Source organism: Danio aesculapii, chromosome 22 (assembly GCF_903798145.1).
Source record: "Danio aesculapii chromosome 22, fDanAes4.1, whole genome shotgun sequence".
Classification (NCBI taxonomy): Eukaryota; Metazoa; Chordata; class Actinopteri; order Cypriniformes; family Danionidae; genus Danio; species Danio aesculapii.
The window spans coordinates 5,784,419-5,807,815 of record NC_079456.1 but is presented as its reverse complement, the minus strand read 5'-3'; the positions used below and the strand labels follow the sequence as shown (position 1 = coordinate 5,807,815).

The window sequence follows — 23,397 nt, the reverse complement described above, 5'->3', positions numbered from 1 at the left end:
AGGTTCGTAATGATGACGGAAAGGTGATTCGCTTTCACTGTAAACTGTGTGAATGCAGCTTCAACGATCCCAACGCTAAAGACATGCATCTGAAGGGACGCAGACACAGACTGCAGTACAAAGTAAGACGTCATCAAATCAAAAACAATGCAACAATAAAAACATACTACTTGTTGTGTTTATTTATTTTATTTAGCAATTTTACTCAAGCAATTGTTGCTTTTTTTGCTAATTTAACTTTTATTATCGAATGGCTCAATTAGAATTTCTACATGAGCTGAAAGTTGAATAAATTATATTTCAGTTGATATTTTTAAGATGTTATTTGAAATTGTAAATCTGCAACCTGAGGGTTAAGCGAAATCTAAATATTGAGAAAATCACATTGTAAAGGTGAACAAATTAAGCTCTTAGCAACTTTTTAGTGCTTGTTTTGCAACATGTTCAGTGTGCTTTCAAAAATACAATCAATTACAAGCAACTTTTGAAAGATATTGTGACGACTACTGTACTATTATTACTATTAAAACAAATCGGTACTGAAAATACTGAAAACGTCCATTTACCACTGACATTTGAGCGATATTTAGCACGTGAACGCAATGGCCAATCAACAGTGTTTAAGAATGTGCTCAAATGTCAGCGGGATATTTAAAAAATAATAATTTGTACGCATTGGTTTCGATACTTTTGACAACCCTAATTGAATTCACAGCCCTAAAGGTTATTGCTCGCTCAATTCGAAGATTTCTGTCTGTAATTTTCATACATAAAAAAATAATTCGGATTCACGTTGTGTCAATCGTCCTGACACACTGCCCCCGAAAGAAATACATGAACACTAACAGTTATGTTAACTGATTATAATTTAAAATATTAGCAAAAATATAGCACATCAGCAGCATTGTCTGTAAATAGCTACAACGTTATTAGTTACTGTAATTAAATGCCTTATTTGCCCCGTCACAACAGCAACCAGCTCGCGAAAAATACACACTTAGCCCCTGTTTACACTAATACGTCTTAGTTTTAAAATGGGATTTTAGAACGACAACGACCCACATCCACACTGACGTTTCATCTAGAATTCATGAAAAGCCCTCCTTCCATACTTTACCCCTGAAAATGCACATCATGTGACCACACACACACTCTGTCATGTGCTGCAGCGTATGCGCACGTCTGAGCTCCAGCAGTCAAGCGGGTGCTTTGAGCACAAAACCCCAGAGAGCAGTCAGACAGCTTATCGCCTCACTATAGTTGTTAAACGTGATATTTAATTAATCTTGTCTCTATCTAACGATCAGGTAACGTGTCACAGCGTCGGTACTAGGGGTGTCAAAATTAATAGTTTTTTCAGTGCACCGCGATGCAGACGCGGACAATTCGGTAATGTTCAGTAATAATCATAACCGGTTATCATGTACTGACGTCATTTATCTCATATGCTCTCTGTCGCGAGGGAGGCGAGCGCGGGTATTTACAACACTACAGGCGCCAATTACTTAAAAATTTCACTGTGTGTGTGTGTTTTCTGGAGAGTCTTTCACTGGCACTTACAGCAGAAGCCCCTATTTATCTGCGATTGAGGCACTGAAAGTACTCTATTTCTCTCTCTCTCTCTCACTGTGGCCCATTTCACCTGCTGGCGTGCCTTTTCCTCCGCTCTCTCTTTTCCTCTCGGCTGTATGCATTCCTGCGGCTGTACCTGTGCATTGTCGCAGGACCCGACCAGAACTAGTCTATCATAAAAAATAAAATAATAGATTTTTTTTTCCAGTTTTTAACATCCAAAAAGAGGTTTTGAGACGTGTTTTGACAATTCAGAGCCGCCATACAAGTGAAAGGCAAAATCCAAAATGGCATCACAGAAACTAATCCACTTGGTCTCGCTACACAAAGCCCTTTATGATAAGCAAAGTATGAAATATAAAGACACTGCATACAAATGTTTGGCTTGTGGTAGGTGATTGCAACGGCTTGGAAACCAGGATGTTAGGTGCTACTTTCAAAATAAGCTAATTCATTAATACGCATCGAACTCTGTGTGCAAAGTTTGTGTACATGACAAATTTTTCAGACGAATTTGAATACAAAAAACTCATACAAAAATTTCAGACTTCATTGTGCAAAGACCTTAACGCAGGGATGGGCAAACTCGGTCCTGGAGGGCCGGTGTCCTGCAGAGTTTATCTCCAACACTAATCAAACACACCTGAACATGCTAATCAGTGTCTTCAAGATCACTAGAAATCTATAAGCAGGTGTGTTTGATTAGAGTTGGAGCTAAACTGTGCTGGACACTGACCCTCCAGGACTGAGTGTGCCCACCCCTGCCTTAACGCTAACCCAAATGGACTACAAAAGTGGATCATAAATTATAATAACAACTAAATGAATCAATTCACAATAAGTAAATAAATCAGAATTTGAAGAGATATAGTATCTGTAATGTTCGTTGTTTTGTGGGAAGAAGAAGACAGGGTCGGCGAAATAAGGTAAGCTGTGTGAGTGTGTGCTCTTCTCTCTCTCTCCCGGCTGCTCCTTCTGTTCTCCTTAAGAAGAATGTCTCTCTGGCTCAATCGCTAGAATAAACAGGTGTTATTTATTATTTCTGATTGGCCTGCTGATTAGCCGCCGGGCTCTGAGCATGCTCTCCCCCCTCATTGGGTGTTCGATCATGCTTACCTCTCCACAATATCAAATCAACATTATGAAACCGAAAGTAAATCGTGCCGATATTGATCAGTTGTTTTTTTGTTGTTGTTTTTTCCAGAAAAAAGTGAACCCAGACCTCCCTGTGGAGATCAAGCCGAGCAATCGTGCACGGAAACTTCTGGAGGTCAAGCTGCGCAAACAGAAGCAGAAATCAGTGCTGAAGAGACAGCAGGAGGACGAGCAGCGCTGGCACATGGAGATGAGGTCTGCGGCTGCTTTCGCTTTATTTATTAACTCAGTTTACCAATATGGTTTATTTATCTTCCTTACAATAACATTGGACTGGACTTTCAACAGAAATTTCATTCATAATGGTCTTAAAGTCTTAAATTTGACTTGATGAAACCTGTAGAAAGCCTGTAGATCAGTGTTTCTCAGCCACGATCCTGGAGGACCACCAGCTCTGCACATTTTTCATGTCTCCTTAACCAAACACACCTGATTCAGATCATCAGCTCATTAGCAGAGAGTGAAAGACCTGTGATGGGTGTGACAGACAAAGGAGACATCCAGAACATGCAGTGTTGGTGGTCCTCCAGGAACGTGGTTGAGAAACACTGCTGTGAATAATATATAATATGAAACAAACTATACATTTCAGATGCTTTTTTAATACTTATGATGGCCTGATTTATCGTATTCTTATTTGACTGTCTGCATGTCCTCCAGCAGGAGGTACGAGGAGGACATGTACTGGAGGAGGATGGAGGAGGAGCAACTCTACTGGGCAGAGCCGAGGCGCAGGATGGCCCCGCCTCCTCTCATGGGCCGGCCCAGCATGCCAGTGCCACCTCTATTGGTACATAAATATTTGGATGGAAACATAGCTAGTGTGTTTACATAAAACATTTGCGAAAAATCATCACTTCCTGATAAACTGGCAGCAAATATCAAATAGTTTAGTGCAGTAAGAGATAAGAAAAGCCACTGTGGTTGTTTTTCTTCTCTAATAATTGAGTTGTGCCTCAGAAGATGAAGATGAAATGCAATGAACGCTATGCAGTGGCTTTTATAGGCGTCAGACGCTCTTTGCCAGCACAGAGAGATGCTCAAGACAGTTCTGGAGGGAAAAATAATAGAGTAATAATACTGAAGCACTGTGATGATGGAATGACAAGCGAGGCGTTTTAGAAATGAGCAAAACAACAATTCAGATGTTTTACAATGTGCTGGAAGTCTATTAATGCATCCCATCATACACATTTTTATCATCACACGATCTGGTCAAACGAAATCACATCACTTTACTGATGCACATGCTGGAATTTATTCAGCAAATGAGTTTCCATCTTTGTTAATCCACACTTTTTCATATCGAATAAAAAGTTTATCCTACTCAGTAGTGCACATACGTTTTATTTAATGCAGATTTTTAAAATGTACAGACATCTTGGCATTTTTTGAGGCAATAATTCAAAATGCACACAAAAATAGGTGGATGGAAAAATAGCTATAGACTGATTTCACACGGCCGCCATTGAAAAAGCTAAATCAAGGCTGCGGTGGTAAGAAACCTGGAAGTATCGCCTGAATCACACAGGATTGTTGTGTATCTGGCTGTATATCTTATCAGCGATGAGAAAGCGACACAAATTTATAATTGCACCGCCTTCCGAGTGACTCAAAGGTCCATTCTGAATAGAAAGTGAAAATAAAAAGGGATATCCGACCTCATTTCCAGCTAAGTTAAGGGAAATGGCACTAGTTAGCTAACTTTTTCTTTCCCAAACACACGTTTTAGATGCCACTGATACTTGATTTCAGCACTGAAATTTATAAAAACCATCAATTTCCCGTTAACATTTAAGTACTGTTGAACGGAACACTGCTGATTTGCCGTAGTGTTCACCGGGGGCTCAACAGAAATGACTGTGATTGGCCGTGACGGTCATCAGTTCACCGCACTTCACTGCTGTTTACCGAGTGCAAACATAGACGAGTGATCCGATGATGACTCGACTGATCTTTGCTGGTTTAAAACGCTCCAGTGTTCGTGTATATGTGTTTGCAACCTGTGAAGAGCGGTGAACTGATGACCTTCACGGCCAATCACAGTCATTTCTGTTGAGCACTGGTGAATACTATGGCAAATCAGCAATTTAAGAACGCTCTCAGCGGCGCTTAAACGTTAAAGGGAAATTAATGTATTTAAAACTTCAGTACCCAGACAACAAGAGGGTGTGCTTCAGAGGACATTGTTTTATCGCTCACCGGGTTACTTAGGCTGAAGCAAGCAGGGAAGCCCCAACTATGTTTACCTGGTGCCATGAACTGAAGCCTAGGAGGACACTGTTAAAGAGATTGTGATGTTGTTTGATGTCTAATATGCTTTTATTTGTTTAAATTAAACTGAACTGACTGATATTAAAGTGATGTTTACACCATATCTGCGTTTTAAAATCACAGCAACAGCTGGAGATTTGTAGTACACAGCATGTTGTTGCAATGTATACAATGCAGGTCCTCTACTTCCGGGTTTCTTCCCACCGCAGCCTCGCTTTCATGTTTTAATATGGCGGCCACGTGAAATAAGCGTATTGACTACAATCAGCACTACTCAATATAGTTCAGATGAAAGCCGATGTTGATATTGGTAACACCAATGTTTGGGTCACAATTCATACTATTAACTACTGGCTTATTACCTGCCTGTTATTAGGATGTTATCGATTCGTTAGTAGTTATAAAGTATGATCGTATTCTACATCCTTAATCCTAGCTAAAACCTAAACCCAACCTCTACCTTTCTAACTATTAATAAATAGCTAATGAGTAGTTTATTAAGCTTGAAGTGTTGGTTAATAGTTTGTTAATACTGTGAATTGTGACCTAAGCTAAAGTGTTACCTTGATTTTTATCTATTTATTTAATTGTCCCATATTTCCTCAGCCCGTGCGAAGGCCTGATTCACCCGATGACCGGCACATCATGGCCAAACACTCCGCCATCTACCCCGTGGAGGAGGAGCTGCAGGCGGTGCAGCGGATCGTCTCTCATTCTGAGCGCGCTCTCAAGCTGGTCTCTGATACGCTGCTGGAGAAAGTGGCCTGTGCTGATGACGACGAAAGCGAGACTGACAAACAGTGAGAACCGATGCTGTCCAGATACTGCAATTACTTTAAAATAATATAAATACTTGATACATCGGGGAATAGCCCTTTTGTGAATTTGATTTATTTATTTATTGTCATGTTTAACAGAGTAAGGACATTTTTCACAGTATTTTGTGATTATGTTTTAACAGAATTCTGCTATTATTTTTAATAGTAGTGTATTGATATTATATTATATTTCAGGAGAAAGTAGTTTAATTAGGTTTTTCAGGATAAAAAAACAACCATCTTCAATATTATTAGACCCTTTAAGTAATTACTATTTTTGATTGGCTACAGAGCAAACCGCTGTTGTCCAATAACTTGCCTACCTAACCTAAATTACCCTAGTTAACCTCATTACCGCGATGCACAGAAAAATATTTTGTATTAAAAATAAACACATTTGCTAAAACGTCATTACTATAGTGCAGTAAAGTAATGACATTAAGATTGTTGTGCATTACGGTAATGATAAATTGCATGGGGAAATCTATTAAATGTCATAAAAATAATGGTAAATTCCAACAAATCTTAAGAATCTTAAAAATATCCTTTGATTCAGTCATCCTTTACTACAAAAAACAGCATGATTGGTATTTTTAGTTATTCATTACAGTATTTATATGAAAAAGGTGTGCATTGCGGTAATGACCAGTTGTGATGGAGCATTATATTGGACCCATTAGAGTAATGACATTAAGATTGTTGAGCGTTGCGGTAATGATAAATTGCATCGAAAAAATGTGTTTATTGTCATTAAAATAGTAATAAATTACAACAAATCTTAAAGATCTTAAAAATATACTCTGAATTAATCATGTTTCGTTGATTTACAGCGGCAGCAAAATAGCTCATTACCGTCGCATGCAGCATATTTCCCAAAGTGTAATTGCTATATTGCAGCATGAAATCCTCATTAACCATGATGCACAGAAAAAAAATATTTATATTGAAAATAAACACATTTTCTAAAATGTCATTACTATAGTGCAGCAAGAAAAACTCATTACTGTAGTGCACAGACATAAAACTAAATATCAATTGCATAAAATACAAATTCTCTGCCACAGAAAACAAACATATTTCTTAATGTCATAACTACATCATATTTGTCCTAGTAAAGTAATGACATTAAGATAGTTGTGTATTGCGGTAATGATCAATTTCATGGGGAACTTGTTAAATGTCATTAAAATAGTGGTCAATTTCAACAAATCTTTATGATCCTAAAAATATTCTGATTCAGTCATGTTTCTTTGATTTACAGCGGCAGAAGAATAGCTCATTACCGTCACATGCAGAATATTTCCCAAAATCTTATTACTATAACCATGATGCACAGAATATTTATATTAAAATAAACACATTTCCTAAAATGTCATTAATATAGTGCAGTAAAGTAATGACATTAAGATTGTTGTGCATTACGGTAATGATTAATTGCATGGGGAAATGTATTAAATGTCATAAAAATAATGGTAAATTCCAACAAATCTTAAAAATATACTTTGATTCAGTCATCCTTTGCTACAAAAAAAAAAACAGCATGAATGGTATTTTTAGTTATTCATTACAGCATTGATATTTTAAAAATGTGTTGCGGTAATTACCAGTTGTGATGGAAAAATATGAGGATATAATGTTTTTAAAATATGCTTTATTTAAATGATCCATAATGTAATGTTTTAATTTTTCTTCCTTATTTTTTTAAGTATAAAATACTGATCAATGCATAAAGTACTCATGAATCTTGTTTAAATGATTTAGCTCTTTTAATTGTACAAATGCTGACTGAAAAGAAAATCAGAAAGCCTATATCCTATACGGTGCATACAATCAAGCATGGACCAATCAAATGCATTGTAGCTCCAGGTGTAAGTGCAAATATGTCCCCATTGCCTACTTACCATCAGATCAACCTAAACACATCTTTATACCAGGCTAAATTGGGCTTGCGTTAGGCTAAACGCCAAAAAAGCAGCTTGAAAAATCTGCTCTGAAGAGAATGTGTTGATATACATCAAAACAGTGATGCTTTTGACAACTAGTTCATACTATGCAATTGTGGAAGGAAGCTTAGATTGATCTATTTCCTCTTTTACAGGTCGGAGACTCAGTCTCGTACTCTTAAAGGAGTGATGCGGGTGGGAATCCTGGCTAAAGGTCTGCTCCTGCGCGGAGACCGTGACGTTCAGCTAATCCTGCTAGCGGCTAACAAACCCACCGTTTCTCTTCTAAAGACAGTAGCGGAGCAACTGCCCAAACAGCTAGCTGTAAGTTTGCCTCTATTTTTAGCCTGGAGTTAAGATGCATGTAGGAATAAATGCGTATGTTGTAACTGCTAGAAGCTGCTATGTTTGCACTTGTGGTTTTATCACCTTGTTTCTTTTTATTCTGGCTGTTATATGGAAATCGTCTACATGGGAAATCACATGATCACAGGTGTCATAACAATACGTTTTTGTAAAGCAACATGTAGCCGAGTGTGTGTGGATAATTTTAAATACAAAGGTTAGCTGTGCTATGAGCGAGTCTCACAATAGAAACGTCAAGGTCATATTTCACATCAGAACTTGAAGGAAATGTTAAATAATAATAGTATTTTTGTTGCATAAAACAGGGGAAGTCCATTTCGAAAATGTCAATTCTTATATGTAGCAGAAATTCTCATTACAGTTAAAGCAATATAGACTCATTACCGTCACGTGCAGAAAATGTTTTCTATGAAACTTAAACATTTCCCAAAGTGTTATTACTATATCGCGGCATGAAACACTCATTACCATGATGCACAGAACAACAGTTATATTAAAAATAAACACATTTCCTAAATGTCAATATTCCATGTCTACATGACCACTATATTAGGTAAACCTTACTAGTACCAGGTTGGACCCCTTTTTTGTCTTCAGAACTGCCTTAATCCTTCATGGCATAGATTCAACAAGGTACTGGAAATATTCCTCAGAGATTTCCTTATTGACATGATAGCATCACACAGTTGATGCAGATTTGTCGGCTGCACATCCATGATGCGAATCTCCCGTTCCACCACATCCCATAGGTGCTCTATTGGATTGAGCACTGGTGACTGTGGAGGCCATTTGAGCATAGTGTCATGTTCAAGAAATCAGTCAGACCTCTGGCATCAACAAGGCATTTGCGTGCACAGATCTGCCGCTCACTGGATATTTCATCTTTTTCCGACCATTCTCTGTAAACCCTAGAAATGGTTGTGCGTGAAAATCCCAGTAGATCAGCAGTTTCTGAAATACTCTGACCAGCCTGTCTGGCACCAACAACCATGCCATGTTCAAAGTCACTTAAATCAGTGGTCCTCAACCTTTTTTATGACCGGTCAACACTTTGTTACCATGTATCAGGGGAGGTGGGGGTGGGTTGGAGATTGATTGGGGGTGGTGGTTTGTAGATTGCTAGGCGACCATTAACACTTTCACTCTTACACCTCTCATACAAGTTTTATTCATAGAGAAAAATTCCAAAGCACTGCAGTGTTTGTCTGAGATGATTAATCTGCCTAAATGTGTATATTCCATACAAGTACTGATCGGTCAATTCTTGTCGCACGACTCGCGGTGCGCTTGTAGTATTCATTCAACTGCATGCGTCTGGAAGGCGTGAGCGTGTCACGCCACTTGCGCTAACAGGCCGCGCACCTCTATCGTAAATAACAAACTTGCATAAACTCCAGAAAAGACTCTCCAGCAGTTGATCTTCATGCACAGACATGGTGGATTCACCTGATTTGTTGACAAATGGGTTGTCCATCCATTCCTTAGCAGTTCGCAGGTCCTTCACAAGGCCTTTTCCCCTTAGCAAATAAACTTTCCAGAGACGTTGGTTTCTTACTCATTTTGCTGCCTGTGGGTTAAATTTGGGCGCTCAAGTGTCCGAGATGCGAGAGAATACAGTCACTTTTCAAAATAAAAGATCGTTCAGACTCAGATAATAAATAAAACAAAAATAACTAATGATTTCTTGTGGGGTTTGGTACCGATTGATCCACAGACTGTTATCAGTCCGCAGCCTGGTAGTTGAGGACTACTGACTTCACTTTCTTCCCCATTCTGATGCTCAGTTTGAACTTCAGCAGATCGTCTTGACCATGTCTACATGCCTTAATGCATTGGGTAGCTGCCATGTGATTGGCTGATGAGAAATTTGCCTTAACTAGATGTTGGACCTAATGTACCTAATAAAGTGGCCGGTTAGTGTATATTGCATAAAAAATACTATTTTTATGACACAGAAAATCATGTTTGACGATTAAACAAAACCTATTCCTAAAATGCCACTAGTACACTGCAGAAAAATAAGTTACATACAGAAATGTTGAGAATTTTTGTGCATTGCGGTAATGATGAATTATTGTTAAATGCCTTAAAAATACAACAAATCTTAATGATCATCCTGTACAGCATTTTTAAAAACAAGTTTAGTTATTAATTAGAGTAAAATTTCCTGAAATGTCACTAATACAATGCAGCAAACGAAGTTAACAAGATTGCTGTGTATTGCGGTAATGATGAATTATTGTTAAATGTCATGAAAATGGTCAATTGCATCAAATCTTAAAGGGCACCTATGGTACAAAATCTACTTTTCAAGCTGTTTGGACAGACATATGTGCATGTATGGTGTATAGACGGTCATATTGGGGGGATATAAGCACACCCAGTGCTTTTTTTTTCAATTTAACAACATAAAAAACGGTGGACCAATTGAAGCGGTTTTCAAACCGACCGCAACTTTACGTAGGAGAGCGGTCCCCCTGCCCACCAATATTGATTGACAGGCGCGTCATCATATCCTCAGTTTGTTGATTCACGTCCGCCATTTTCAGCGTGAGTCGAAGCGATATCACTAAAGGAACACCCTAGCTCTTTTTTTAGATTCAAGGCTCATTGGGCTCAACACAAGATCAATATTCTCCACATTATCGCTCTAATCGGAATTATTGGTTGTATCTTTAGGTAGGTTTGCAAACATGTGTACTTCTCATTGAGTCTACCTTATACTTCAGCCGTTTGCATTTCTCGCGATCCCAGAGGCTCCCTGTGATCTTAACTAGCATTCGTTTTAGAATTCTAAACATCGGTTTCTATCAGGGTACGCTCAAGTCGACGGCTGGGCGCCGCGGACCGCTGCAGAAACCTATGTTTAGAATTCAAAAATGCGTGGCGTGACGATTCGGGACACTTCATGTCTCTGCCGCGCCACAGAGAGTGTCTGGTGTGCCGTGTCACGGCTTTGAGCGGCGCATCCGGTACTTCAGTCAAAGTTAATTCAGTGTGCGTGGTTATTAGTTTCTGTGTACAAGCTCGGCACTTGAAACTAGCACACAGTTGGCTGTAAAACTGTACAAAGACACAAATGATTTTGTACTCTCTGCTTGGTCTGTGTCCAAGTCGTACATGTACGACTGATTGCTGATCCTCTCACTCCTACTCCTTCTCGCAGTCTTCCTGTCAGACTCTGTTGCAAACGCAGAGTGGGTGAGCTTATGGCCCCGCCCCCTTGTTACGTTGGCGTGAAGCCGAAACTAATTTACATGTGAAGCAACACACCCCTAAATCAGCGAACTGTGGACACGCCCCCAACATGACACTTTTTAACACATTATAATAAACAAATCTGAATTGTGTTTTAAACTGAACCTAAACTGACACACTCAGAACAACCATAATATTAATATTAAATCATAAAAAAGAGGTAAACTATGTTCCCTTTAATGATCATCCTTTACAGCATTTTTAAAAACAATTTGTTATTGATTGCAGTAATGATCTAAAGATGTTTGTGCATTGCGGTAATGACCAATTGATGGAAATATGTGCTAAAATCACAAATACTCTTTATTTAAATGATCCACAATTTAATGTTGTATCATACTTCCTTGATTTTTGCTCTGAAATATGACCTAGACGCACAATTTTGGGCTCTTATTTGGATTTTATTGTGTGATGCCCCCACATGTAATTCAGAATAATGTCAAATAAAAGAGCGTTTCATTGTGCTCCATGTATCTTTAACTGATCTTTAGTTCCACTGCCTGGTTGCGACACCTACAGAGAGAGACTGGGTCGTCTACTCATCTAACGTATATATTTTACACCAGCATTATCAAAGGCTTTGAGTGTGCCAATATATCATAATATGGGAATATAAGGGACAAAATGCAGACCCCCATATACTCAAATCCCCAATGCTGACCCCGCTGTCTCCTCTGTAGTAATGCCAAGTGTCCTTTTAACCGGCAGACCTTTTCTGAAGATCAGTATGAGGTGCAGGTACACCCTGAGGAAGCCAACATCGTCATTTTTTCAAGCAAGGAACCAAAAATGCAGGTCACCATCTCTCTTACCTCGCCAGTGATGCGTGAAGACCCCGTCCTGAACATGGAGAAAGGTTAGAGAACCCGTGCTTTCCCTCAGCAGCACTATATGTGTTCCCTTGGGTTAAAGAAACACTATTTAAAAAAGAAAATCAAGTATATTTCCATACTGAGAGTAATTTTTTGCATCGGTGAATTGGGCCGTCCTGTTCATTTCTACCCCCCCCCCCCCCCCCCCCCTATCTGCTTTCACTTTCTTTTTGTTTACTTTTTTTTATTTATTTTTTTTGAGTCCATTATTTTTGTCTGATATTTTTTCGTTTCTTTGAGAAAGAGTTTTAAGGAATCATAAACAGGATCTCTGACCTTTCTTTACCACTGTGGCGCAATATTGTACAAGTTGTGTTGTAAGATACACTTCAGGATGAGAGAGAGCTTTGTTTATTGTTGTTGTAGTTTTCTTTTGGTGGCAAGTTTTGGGAGTGATAATCGCATCGAAATTATGCATGCATATGGAAAATTGAAGTTGCCCCTACTTTTGTGTAAAATTGTGATTGTTAAAGTTTTCGTGATAAACACACTTACTGGCCACTTTCTCATTAAAATAAGTTGCTGCCATGTGATTGGCTGATTAGATATTAGCGTTAATGAGTAGTTGTGTGGTGTACTTGCTAAAGTGGCCTAAAAGTGTAGGTTCTGATAATTAAGACATTTGATGTTCATCAAACATTATTATTAATATTATTATCAACAATTTACTGATTGTTATTGTCTTATTTTATTAAGGGTGCTTTCACACCTAGACTTCTGTTTTGGAACCTGACACGTTTCCCCAGTTAGCGTGGTATGTATGGCATATGTGAATTCAGCAGCCTTGCTTGGATCCGTTCCAAATCAGTCAGTCCGAGATCGCCTGAATGAGGTGGTCTTGGCTCAATTGATACCAACACTGGAGCGGATCGATTGTAGTGAGAAAGCAATACGATCCAATGAACTAGCGAACCAGACGATATCACGGTGTATTATGGTTATCTAATGGGCATATATACGACTATATGAAGAGAGAATTAGACGGAGAATAGGTCGGGATGTTATTCCTACCGGTAAATGTGTGTTTCATGTGAAATACGAATGCGAAAGCATGCTGAAATATTACTGAGAGCTGTTTATCCGTTAAGAAAATTGACCAAACTGCAGGCTTGGTTTATCTGTTATTTCTCTCTGTAATGTAAAGCTTATAATCCATAATTCTAGGCAACCGTCTTACCTCTGATTTATATTTGTTGACGATGTCTGTAGGTGTCACCATTCAAAATTAAAGCTCAGCTTTTCTCTTATAATGTCCCATTGCTCATGGTCATAAATTAAAATAAGGACGCATGTCGGCTGAGCAGGACTCTGAAAAAATGAACCCTGAAACTCTGTCCAATGTGATGTGTTTACTCGCGCGTGACGTGTTTTAGCTATTTTGGTCCTTTTAGAAAATTTGCTGTGTGAAAGCAAGAACAAAGTGCAACATTGTAACAATTTTAATCCCTGTTTCAGAACAAAACAATCGCTCTACAGGTGTAAAAGCACCCTTAAGGGCGTCACACACCAGATGCGCCACTCAACGCCGCGACACAGTGCGCATAAGACAGTCAAAAGTATCGCACACCAGATGCGCACATTCGCATGCTATTTAAAACGAAACTATTCAGATGGCGCTCTGTGCTGCAGCAGAACTATGAACAGTGTCCTGAGTCAGGGCTGGGCGCCGAGGACAGCCATCGACTTGCGGCGCCGGTGTGTGTACCCTGATAGAAACCTATGTTTAGAATTCTAAAATGTATGGCGCTGTGTGGCGAGCCGCCATGTGGCGCTTCTGGTGTGTGACCCCCTTTAGTCTTATACTTGGGAATTTTATAGTAAAAATGTTCTTGTTCTGCAAAACATGCTATTTCATTATACACTAATCCACTTTTAAAATACGTTCGTCACTCCCATTACTAAGCAACTCTTAATGGCCACTAATGCGCTGCTTTTTTTTGTACAAATATTTTGTGGTTGTAAATTACAGTTTAGAAACTTCAACTTAAACCTATTGGTTGAAACGTGAGATTTATTGTCCACTATTTTTATCCTCTCATCCTGAAGCTTTTATTTTATTTATTTGTTATTACCAGTGACCTCAAACGATCTCAGAAATTTCAGCTTGTAACCTGAGATTGTTTTTATTTTACTAAACGATATGCTCAATCCTGTTTCTTTCAAACTACCAAAAAACCAAAACAGTTTTCCTGTTTGGGTTTGTTAATCGCTCGCCCCCTCGGCTGTATCAACAGACCCAAGCAATAATATTTTCCATCTGCATCTTTTGCATAACGTTGCAACAGTTTTTTTAGGAACCTGGACGTGTCGGAAAGCCCCTCTTCTTGTGACATTTCGATGTTGTCACTTTGTTTTGACGTGTGTTGTAATGATCACATTAACACAGTCTAGTGCCACAAATCCCCTAAAAACGGTCTCATTTACTCCAAAAACTTTATATATTGGCAAAATATGTATTTTTCTTTGTGCTTACTACTAAAGCATTGCTTAATATTGATGGTATTTCCCGCATGTGTTCTTGTAGTGTCAGAGAAAGACCCTCCGGATCTTCTGAACAGGATCAAGTGCCTTGAGTATTTAGCAGCTCTGCGACATGCTAAATGGTTTCAGGTAAATTCACGATCATTTAGTATCATTCGTACATCTTTAATTGTAACCTTACCAGTGCCTTAAATGTATTTATGATACAAATAGTTACAGTTTAATGTAGTTTTTGGTTGCCAGAAATAACGGTTAAATTATAACATTACAACTACGGTTCGCTACAAGCATGCTAACTTTAGCATAAACCGGAAACATTTTGTATTCAAGTGTCTGTCTCTACCGTCAATGCAAGTTTGGTTTAGTTATATCTTGTGCTAATATACCAGAACACAATTAGTAACATGTTAGTAGTTTCAGTTATTGCCAGAAGGGGGTGCTATTGGTGATGTTAAGGCTGATTTATACTTCTGCATCAAGCTCACGCGTATGATCCGGCGTGTGGTCGCATGGCCCTCGCCGTGGCTGACGCTGACGCGCTCCTCTCAAAAAATGTAACGACACGTTGCAATGACGCATAGTGCAAGCTCTGTGATTGGTCGGTTTGGTAGCGGTGATGAGCATGGACGGTGCTGAGAGCCAGCCTGCGAGCATGATGGAGCGAGTGTCGAATCTCATAAAGGAGCTCCAGGTGGAAACTTTTGTTTTGTGTTAACCTCATGATTAAACTTGTTGCACGTCCACCAGTTCCCACCTCTGAATGAGCGAGTTTTAGCTACTTCAGAAAAAACAAAACACTTGCGAAGAAACTGGACACAGAGGAACATAAAAACCTACTGCCTGCTAGTGTTTCGGAAGTGTTACTGCAGAGCAACACAAACAGCGCACAAAGTATAGATGCATTGTCGGCGCAATAGCCTAGTGGTTAGCGTGCTGACATATGATGCAGTAACACATCAGGGCGTCTCGAGTTCGAATCCTGGCTCGAGGACATTTCCCATTCCTACCCTCTCTCTCTCCCACTTCGCTTTCTGTCTGAAATACTGTCCTATCCACTTAATAAAGGCAAAAAGGCCAAAAATAAATCTAAAAAAAAAAAAGAAGTATAAATGCACAACTACAAGCAAGGCTTGCACCGTGGATCACGTCGATTGCTCAACGCAGAATATAAATCAGCCTTTAGCATGATAATTCTTCTACAAACTATTAAGAACCAAGTTAAATTGGTTGTCAGCTAGCTAGCATGTTAGCTAGCTTACTGATTAATTTGTTGTTGTTGTTAAACATGTTTCGCAAAACTGTAGAGTGTTTAGGTACGTGTGTAAAATATGTTTTTGGTTTAAACCGCTGTGTAATTTAGCATTTTAAAAATTAGAATTTACATTTATTAGCTAAAGTGCTATTTTAGTCATGATTGTTGTGTTTTAATGTAATATAAAATATATAAACTAAAACATTCTACACATTCAAAAGTGTTTAGGTTACAAATTAGCTTGTCAAAGCTACACATGGGTCAGGGCTAGCAGAATTTCGTTTTAGACTCGAAACGTACTGAAGCCACTTCTGTCGACACAGTACTAATTTGTTCGTATTATAAATGTCAGAATGTAATTACCAACATATTGCTAGTGTGCTTTAATTTAATTATTCACAAAAAGGGGGTTTATGCTGGATGTTAAAGTAAACTTTCTGCTTCTGTGGCTAATTTTCTTAGTAGGTGGCCAGTAGCATGGTAGCTAGCTAACTATATGAATATTAAGTAGTAATTTAGCGGCTATACACTTGTAATACAGTGGCTAAAATTTTACATCCTTGATAAAGTATGCCTTTGGTCTTTGCTGTGTTTAGCATTTGCAATTCTTAGTTAGCATGTACATTGTAAGCCATGTTTGCGTTGTGTGTTTCATCCACAGGCTCGGGCTAATGGTCTTCAGTCTTGCGTCATCATTATTCGGGTTCTGCGGGATCTGTGTCAGCGCATACCAACATGGGGAAAGATGCCAGACTGGGTCAGTTAGCTTTGTATGCTAACTATGAACTTGGCTTAAGTTGATAATGGTCATAATAACCAATGAGTGTTTTCTTTTATAAAGGCCATGGAGCTGATTGTGGAGAAGGCCATTAGCAGTGCGTCTGGACCGCTCAGTCCTGGAGAAGCTTTGCGGAGGGTCCTCGAATGCATCGCCACCGGGATTCTCCTGCCAGGTAAAGATTATTTAATATTTTACTTAAATATTATGGCCAAGATTGTTTTAATATTATGTTTGTAATATGGGTGTAATGGTACACACATTTGTACCAATAAAAGATGCCTTGCGATTTGTTTACATGTATGCCGAACAGATATATTGTTGTTTTAATTTGAAATCTTGTTTTTTAACAAGTGAAAGTTAAATTTCATGGTCCATTGTTTACTCTTTAATACTACTGTTAAATAATATCTATTACAAACGATTCTTTTGCAAAATGTTTATAGGGATGCACCGATATGAAAGTTTTAGCCAATACCGATAACCGATAAATTATGTTAAAAAATTACGGAAATAACGTATATAAAGTCAATACTGCAAGGAAACATTTCTCAAAACTTGTCTTTTTCCAAAATTGTTAACAAATTGCTAATCTCAAGTCCTCTTTCTGCTACACTGCCAGCATTTTCATCTAGCATAAACTTTTTATTTTTCGTCCACTGTGTACAACGTCCACTGTGTACAACATTGTCTAATATGAACCGCACCAATTCATCGCTGTGCATAATCCATCATTTGTTGGCCAATGATTTATCATAATGCACAATATATTGGTGGCCATATCACTTTTGATACCAATAACATAACAAAAAATGTGCATTTATCGGTTATAGAATTGGCTGATAAATGCTTGTTTGGTATGTTTTCTTTATTGAAAGAAGAAACGTTACACTAATATTTTGCTTGGTTGTATGGCCATATTTATTAGTATTGGCAGATAAATGCTCTTGTCTAAATTATATTGGTAGCGAAGCCAATATGGCCACCAATATATTGTTAGCATATATTTGCAATATTTATTAGTATTGTATGATAAGTGCTTATTTTTAGTGTTATTGATATTGAAGTTGATATGGACACTGATTTATTGTTGGCATTTATTGACCATATATATTGTATTAGTCGATAAATGCTTATTTTTAGTGTTACTGAAATCAAAACCAATATGTTCACCGATATATTATTAGCTTTTAATAGTAATATTTAGTAGGATTGGCTAATAAATGCTTTTTTTGTGTTAATGATATCAAAACTGATATCGCCACCAATATATTGTTAGAATTTATTGTCCATAATTATTAGTATTGGATGATACATTCTAATTTCAATGTTATCTGTATTGAAACCAATAAGCTCACCGATTTATTATTAGTATTTATTGGAATAAACTGAGAAATGCTAAGTTTTCATGTTATCAGCATCGAAACCGATATGGTCACCGATATATTGTTAGCATTTAATGGCCATATTTTTTAGTATTAGCCGACACATGCTAATTTCAATGTCATTGGTATTGAAACCGATATGGCCACCAACATATTGTTAGGATTTAATGGACATATTTTTTTTGTATTGGCTAATACATGCTAATTTCAATGTTATCGGTATTGAAACCGATATGGCCACCAGTTATATTGTAGCATTTAATGACCATATTTATTAGTAATGCCTGATAAATGCTTATATTAAATGTTATTGATATCAAACGCAATATGGCCACCAATGTATTGTTAGCATTTTTTGGCCTTATTCATTAGTATTGGTTGATAAATGCTTATTTTTAATGTTACTGATATCAAAATCGATATGGCCACCAGTATATTATTAGTATTTATTTGCCATATTCAGTATTCGCTGATAAATGATTATTTTTATTGTTACTGAAATCAAAACCAATATGGTTAGCTTTTATTGTAGCATTTAATGGCCATATTTTTTAGTATTGGCCAATACATGCTAATTTCAATGTTATCGGTATTTAAACCAATATAGCCACCAATATATTGTTAGCATTTAATTACCATATTTATTAGTATTGCCTGATGCATGCTAATTTCAATGTTATCTGTATTGTAACTGATATGACCACCGATATATTGTTAGCATTTAATAGCCGTATTTTTAAGTATTAGCCGATACATGCTAATTTCAATGTAATTGATATTGAAACCGATGTGCCCACTGGTCATATTATAGCATTTAATTGCCATGTTATTTAGTATTGGCCGATACATGCTAATTTCAATGTTATTGGTATTGAAACCGATATGGCCACTGGTTATGTTGTAGTATTTAATGGCCATATTTATTAGTAATGACTGATAAATGCTAGTATTTAATGTTATTGATATCGAAAGCGATTTGGCCACCAGTGTATATTGTTAGCATTTATTGGCCATGTTTATTAGTATTGGCCGAAATGAAAAAATTTGGTGTTATTGATTTCAAAACCAATATGGTCACCGATATATTTTGAGCATTTATTAGCCATGTTTACTAGTATTGACAGAAAACGCTTATTTTTATGTTATTGATATCAAAACTGATATGGTCACAGATATATTTTTAACATTTAATGGCGATATTTTTTTTTTGTATTCGCCGATACATGCTAATTTCAATGTTACCGGTATTGAAACCGATATGACCACCAATATATTGTTAGCATTTAATGGCCACATTATTCAGTATTGGCTGATAAATGCTAATTTCAATGTTATCGGTATTGAAACCGATATGGCCACTGATTATGTTATAGCATTCAATGGCCTTATTTATTAATATTGGCAGATACAAGCTAATTTCAATGAATCAGGGCTGAAACTAATATCGCATAATAATATCGTATTTATTAAAATAGACTGATAAATGCTAAATTTTAATGCTATCAGATATATTAAACAGTGATAATAATAAATTATCACTCAATATATTGACTATTTCTTTGGTCTGTCCTTCAGATGGTCCTGGTCTTCTCGACCCATGTGAGAAAGGTCAGACGGATGCTCTGGGAAGCATGTCGAAACAGGCTCGTGAAGATGTAACCGCTAGCGCGCAGGTACGAAACTAATGTGACTAGCCAATTTTTTCCACTATTATAATTGTGCTGTTCTGAAAGTAACGTATCTTTATTTTACAGCATGCATTACGACTGCTGGCTTTCCGTCAGATCCATAAAGTCCTCGGCATGGGCTCATTGCCGGTGTCCAAAGCTGCCGCTCGAAACCGCAAAAGACGCCGTGACGGCAGCGACGTCGGTGAAGGAGAAGCAGACGGAAAAAAGGACAAAAAAGATGATTCCAACAACCCCTGAGACGTCTGCGTAATCTCTGAAACCTTTCAAAATGTATAAATATCACTCAAAAGAGGAAAGAAAAAAGCAACACACAATGGTTCTGTTTTTTGAAAAATGACAAGTGACGGAAATAACTTGTATTCGTTCCCCTTTTATGATGTAATACCTTTTTATTGCATCTGAGCTGAAAATACGCTCTCGAAATTGGATTTAGTTTTCAGCTAATCAGATGACGATGATTGAACGTCACGCTACTATAATATAAACCGTTATTGAAAGTCACATTAGTTCTATTAGGCACTTTTACGTAATAAAGGCACTTAATTAAAAGCTTTAATCATCCTGACGCAGGCCAGTCTCTATTATGTTTACATAAGCATTTCATTTCAAATATATATATATATGAGTGGGGCCCAAAAGTCTGAGAGCAGAGATAATTTTTTTTAGTTAAACCTATGCTTTAGGATTGAAATATATGTGAAATGCATATTATAGAATTATATTTCCGATTCTGCACATTGAAAACAAAGTGAAGGTGATGTTAAATATTTAAAACGGACACAAAAACACATCTAAATAAAAGTCAACGTCTCAGACTCTTGAATCCCGTATAAATACAGAAATCGGTTTTATGTGATAATATTATTATAATGAATTCTGTAAGGATTTCATGCAAATAAATTAGTTTCTCTCTATACTGTGTATCTTAAAATGGTTTTAAAAATGCGTAGTTCCTAGTATTCACTAATAATACGCTGTTAAACGTCACGATTCAGCTTTGTGTGGTCGTCTATTAACCCCCGACACTGGATTTCTACACGTTTAGCGCAAAATAAAGACATCTCCGCTATCATTATTTTGAATTGCATACTGAATAATCGCTCATTTCACGGCAAGATGCTGGCGTTTCGACAGGGTATCGAGAAGTCGTTCTTCAGCGAACGACGCAATGTTAAAAATATATATAAAAAAATAAGTCTGTGGTTCTTCACACGTGCCTGCGGTAAAGATTTAAAGTACTTGAAATGTGAACGACGAGGCGAAGACGTGCGGTTCTTCATATTGCAATATAATATAATGTAATACCTCTCTCTATTCTTACATTTTTATATAAATCTTGATGTGAGATGCGCAGAAAAGATTGCTGTTAGTTGACTTGATTCTTCATATCGCTTGGATTTGCGTTTCCGCACACCCGTTTTTACGTACAATGCGACAGTTTCCCGCCATTTTTAGATGTTCCTGCTGAGTGTTTGTTGTCATTTTTTTTTGTAGGACTGTGAATAATTCTAGCGTGATCCTTCATTTGGAATATCTGTGTAGTGCTGCATAACGAAATAAACAGAGAAACACGGGCCCGCTCTGTCTTTTTGCTTGCATCAAGTGTATTTTTACCATCGCGAATGGTCATAAATGGGGTGGAAAAAGACGTCAGAGCCGCTGCTTGACTATCAGGAGGAAGTGAGTGTGTGTGTGTGTAATAAACCTCTGATCAGTGTGCAATCTCTCACATGGAGTGACAGCAGAAACATATTCATCTGACAGTCACACTGAGTCCTGCTGGTAAGTCAAATGACAGTTAAATGTGTATTATTTTAGTTTGATATTATTGTAGTATTGTATTATTATTGGGTTTAGAAAGCTGGTGGTTTATTATCGTTTAACATGGGTAATATCCCGTTTAAGGATGTCCATTTTAAGCAACGCTAAAATCTATACATGCCCATGAAATCTTTCTCAGAATTTAATTGTTTATTGTAAAAAAATCTGGATTTTGTCTCTTAAGGGGTGTTTAAAATTATATTGTTGTTTATAAATTTTTTTTATTTAGCTTTTTAAGAGCCTTGTAGTCTTTAGGTGTGAAAAATGTAATTGAGGTAATGCAGTTTTTGTTTTCTGAAGTTAAGCCCTTTCATGCAGATTTTTTTTTGTATTTTAATCACATTAGCTATTTCTTATTAGCTATTATTAGCTATTAGCTATTTTTTATTTATTATATATGTGTGTATTTAAGCCTTTTTAAAATCATTTTTGGGCCACTTTGATCACCTTTAGTCTGTTTCATTTTGGACATGATCATTTTTATTTCTGTACATTCATGCGCATTGAAGGGTTTTAAGCATTTGAGGGATTAATATTTAATCACTGTGTTTCCTTATTTTGTATTAACTTTTTTTAAGGTGTGCACTGCGAGTTTTTGGACCATATCATTGGTATTTTTAAAAGGTATTTATACAGAGTGAGCCATTTATATGGATACACCTTAATAAAATGGGAATGGTTGGTGATATTAACGTCCTGTTTGTGGCACATTAGTATATGTGAGGGGGCTCTTGAAAGAATAAAGTTACTTTAAAACCAAGCACACCATTGTTTTTCTTGTGAAAATCCCAATAGGTTGGATGTGTCACATGACCCTCTTCCTATTGAAAAAACTAAAGTTGGATTCAAGATGGCGACTTCAAAATGGCCACCATGGTCACCACTCATCTTGAACAGTTTGCCCCCTTCACATATACTTATGTGCCACAAACAGGACGTTAATATCACCAACCATTCCCATTTTATTAAGGTGTATCCATATAAATGGCCCGCCCTATACATTTTAAAACCCGATAAACTGACATCTGACTGCTAAAACGTATAAAAACAAGCCTGTTTTGGGCTCTGGGAATGTTAATCGGTTTTATATGCTTTTGTTAAACTCATTTTGTTCAAATTATTTAAATGTACCTTTAAACTGATATTCAACAGCAGAATTTGTAGTAAACTACATTACCCATGATGCATTACTGAAATGTTCACCAAACGGAATCAGTGAGGAAAGTGTATAGACCATTTTGAGGGATGTAAACAAAAACAATTGCCCCAACGTATTTCCTGTGTTACTTTTTAAAATTCCTATAGCTTCCCAGAATCTAAAAAGAGCCACATAATAATAAATAATGGTATGAGAGCTGTTTTAACATCAAGTTATGATTGAATTGCCTCTTTTTACAGTTATGAAGTAGTTTGATAACAAGTAGGAAGTGGTTATGGGCCAATGACCTGACCACACTGAAATGCTCTATGATGCTGCGGTCACACTAGAGTTTGAGCATGCCAAAGTCTATCGTACAGCGTTGCGAAAAGGGGCGGGATTAAACTGATGTCTTTTAGATGAGATGTTATCCACGGCATCCTGGCCTAATTTATCTACTAGCCTCTGTTCATCACGGCCTCCTAACCACCCCTTATCATCTTCAGACAGTTCACCGGAAGCCCTTGGGATACCTGGCTGAAAATAAAAGTCTGTGTGCATATAGCCCACATATAGCCCTGGCTGAACACAAA

The 23,397-nt window shown here is 37.4% G+C and overlaps 1 protein-coding gene across 2 annotated transcripts in view; it reads left to right on the top strand.

The window, feature by feature from the left end:
• Positions 1 to 21,419, top strand: part of zfr2 (zinc finger RNA binding protein 2) — a 40,795-nt gene extending 19,376 nt beyond the window's left edge. The window contains exons 9-19 of one of the 2 annotated variants that reach the window (XM_056447644.1): positions 3 to 122; positions 2,777 to 2,922; positions 3,391 to 3,517; positions 5,608 to 5,801; positions 7,918 to 8,086; positions 12,095 to 12,242; positions 14,783 to 14,868; positions 16,653 to 16,748; positions 16,833 to 16,944; positions 19,730 to 19,827; positions 19,909 to 21,419. In XM_056447644.1, the coding sequence (XP_056303619.1) occupies positions 3 to 122; positions 2,777 to 2,922; positions 3,391 to 3,517; positions 5,608 to 5,801; positions 7,918 to 8,086; positions 12,095 to 12,242; positions 14,783 to 14,868; positions 16,653 to 16,748; positions 16,833 to 16,944; positions 19,730 to 19,827; positions 19,909 to 20,082 (1,470 nt within the window). In that variant the 3' untranslated portion in view covers positions 20,083 to 21,419. Of the gene's footprint in view, positions 1 to 2; positions 123 to 2,776; positions 2,923 to 3,387; positions 3,518 to 5,607; positions 5,802 to 7,917; positions 8,087 to 12,094; positions 12,243 to 14,782; positions 14,869 to 16,652; positions 16,749 to 16,832; positions 16,945 to 19,729; positions 19,828 to 19,908 lie in introns of both variants that reach the window. The other variant, XM_056447643.1, reaches the window with a different exon arrangement.
• The last annotated feature ends 1,978 nt before the right edge of the window (positions 21,420 to 23,397 follow it).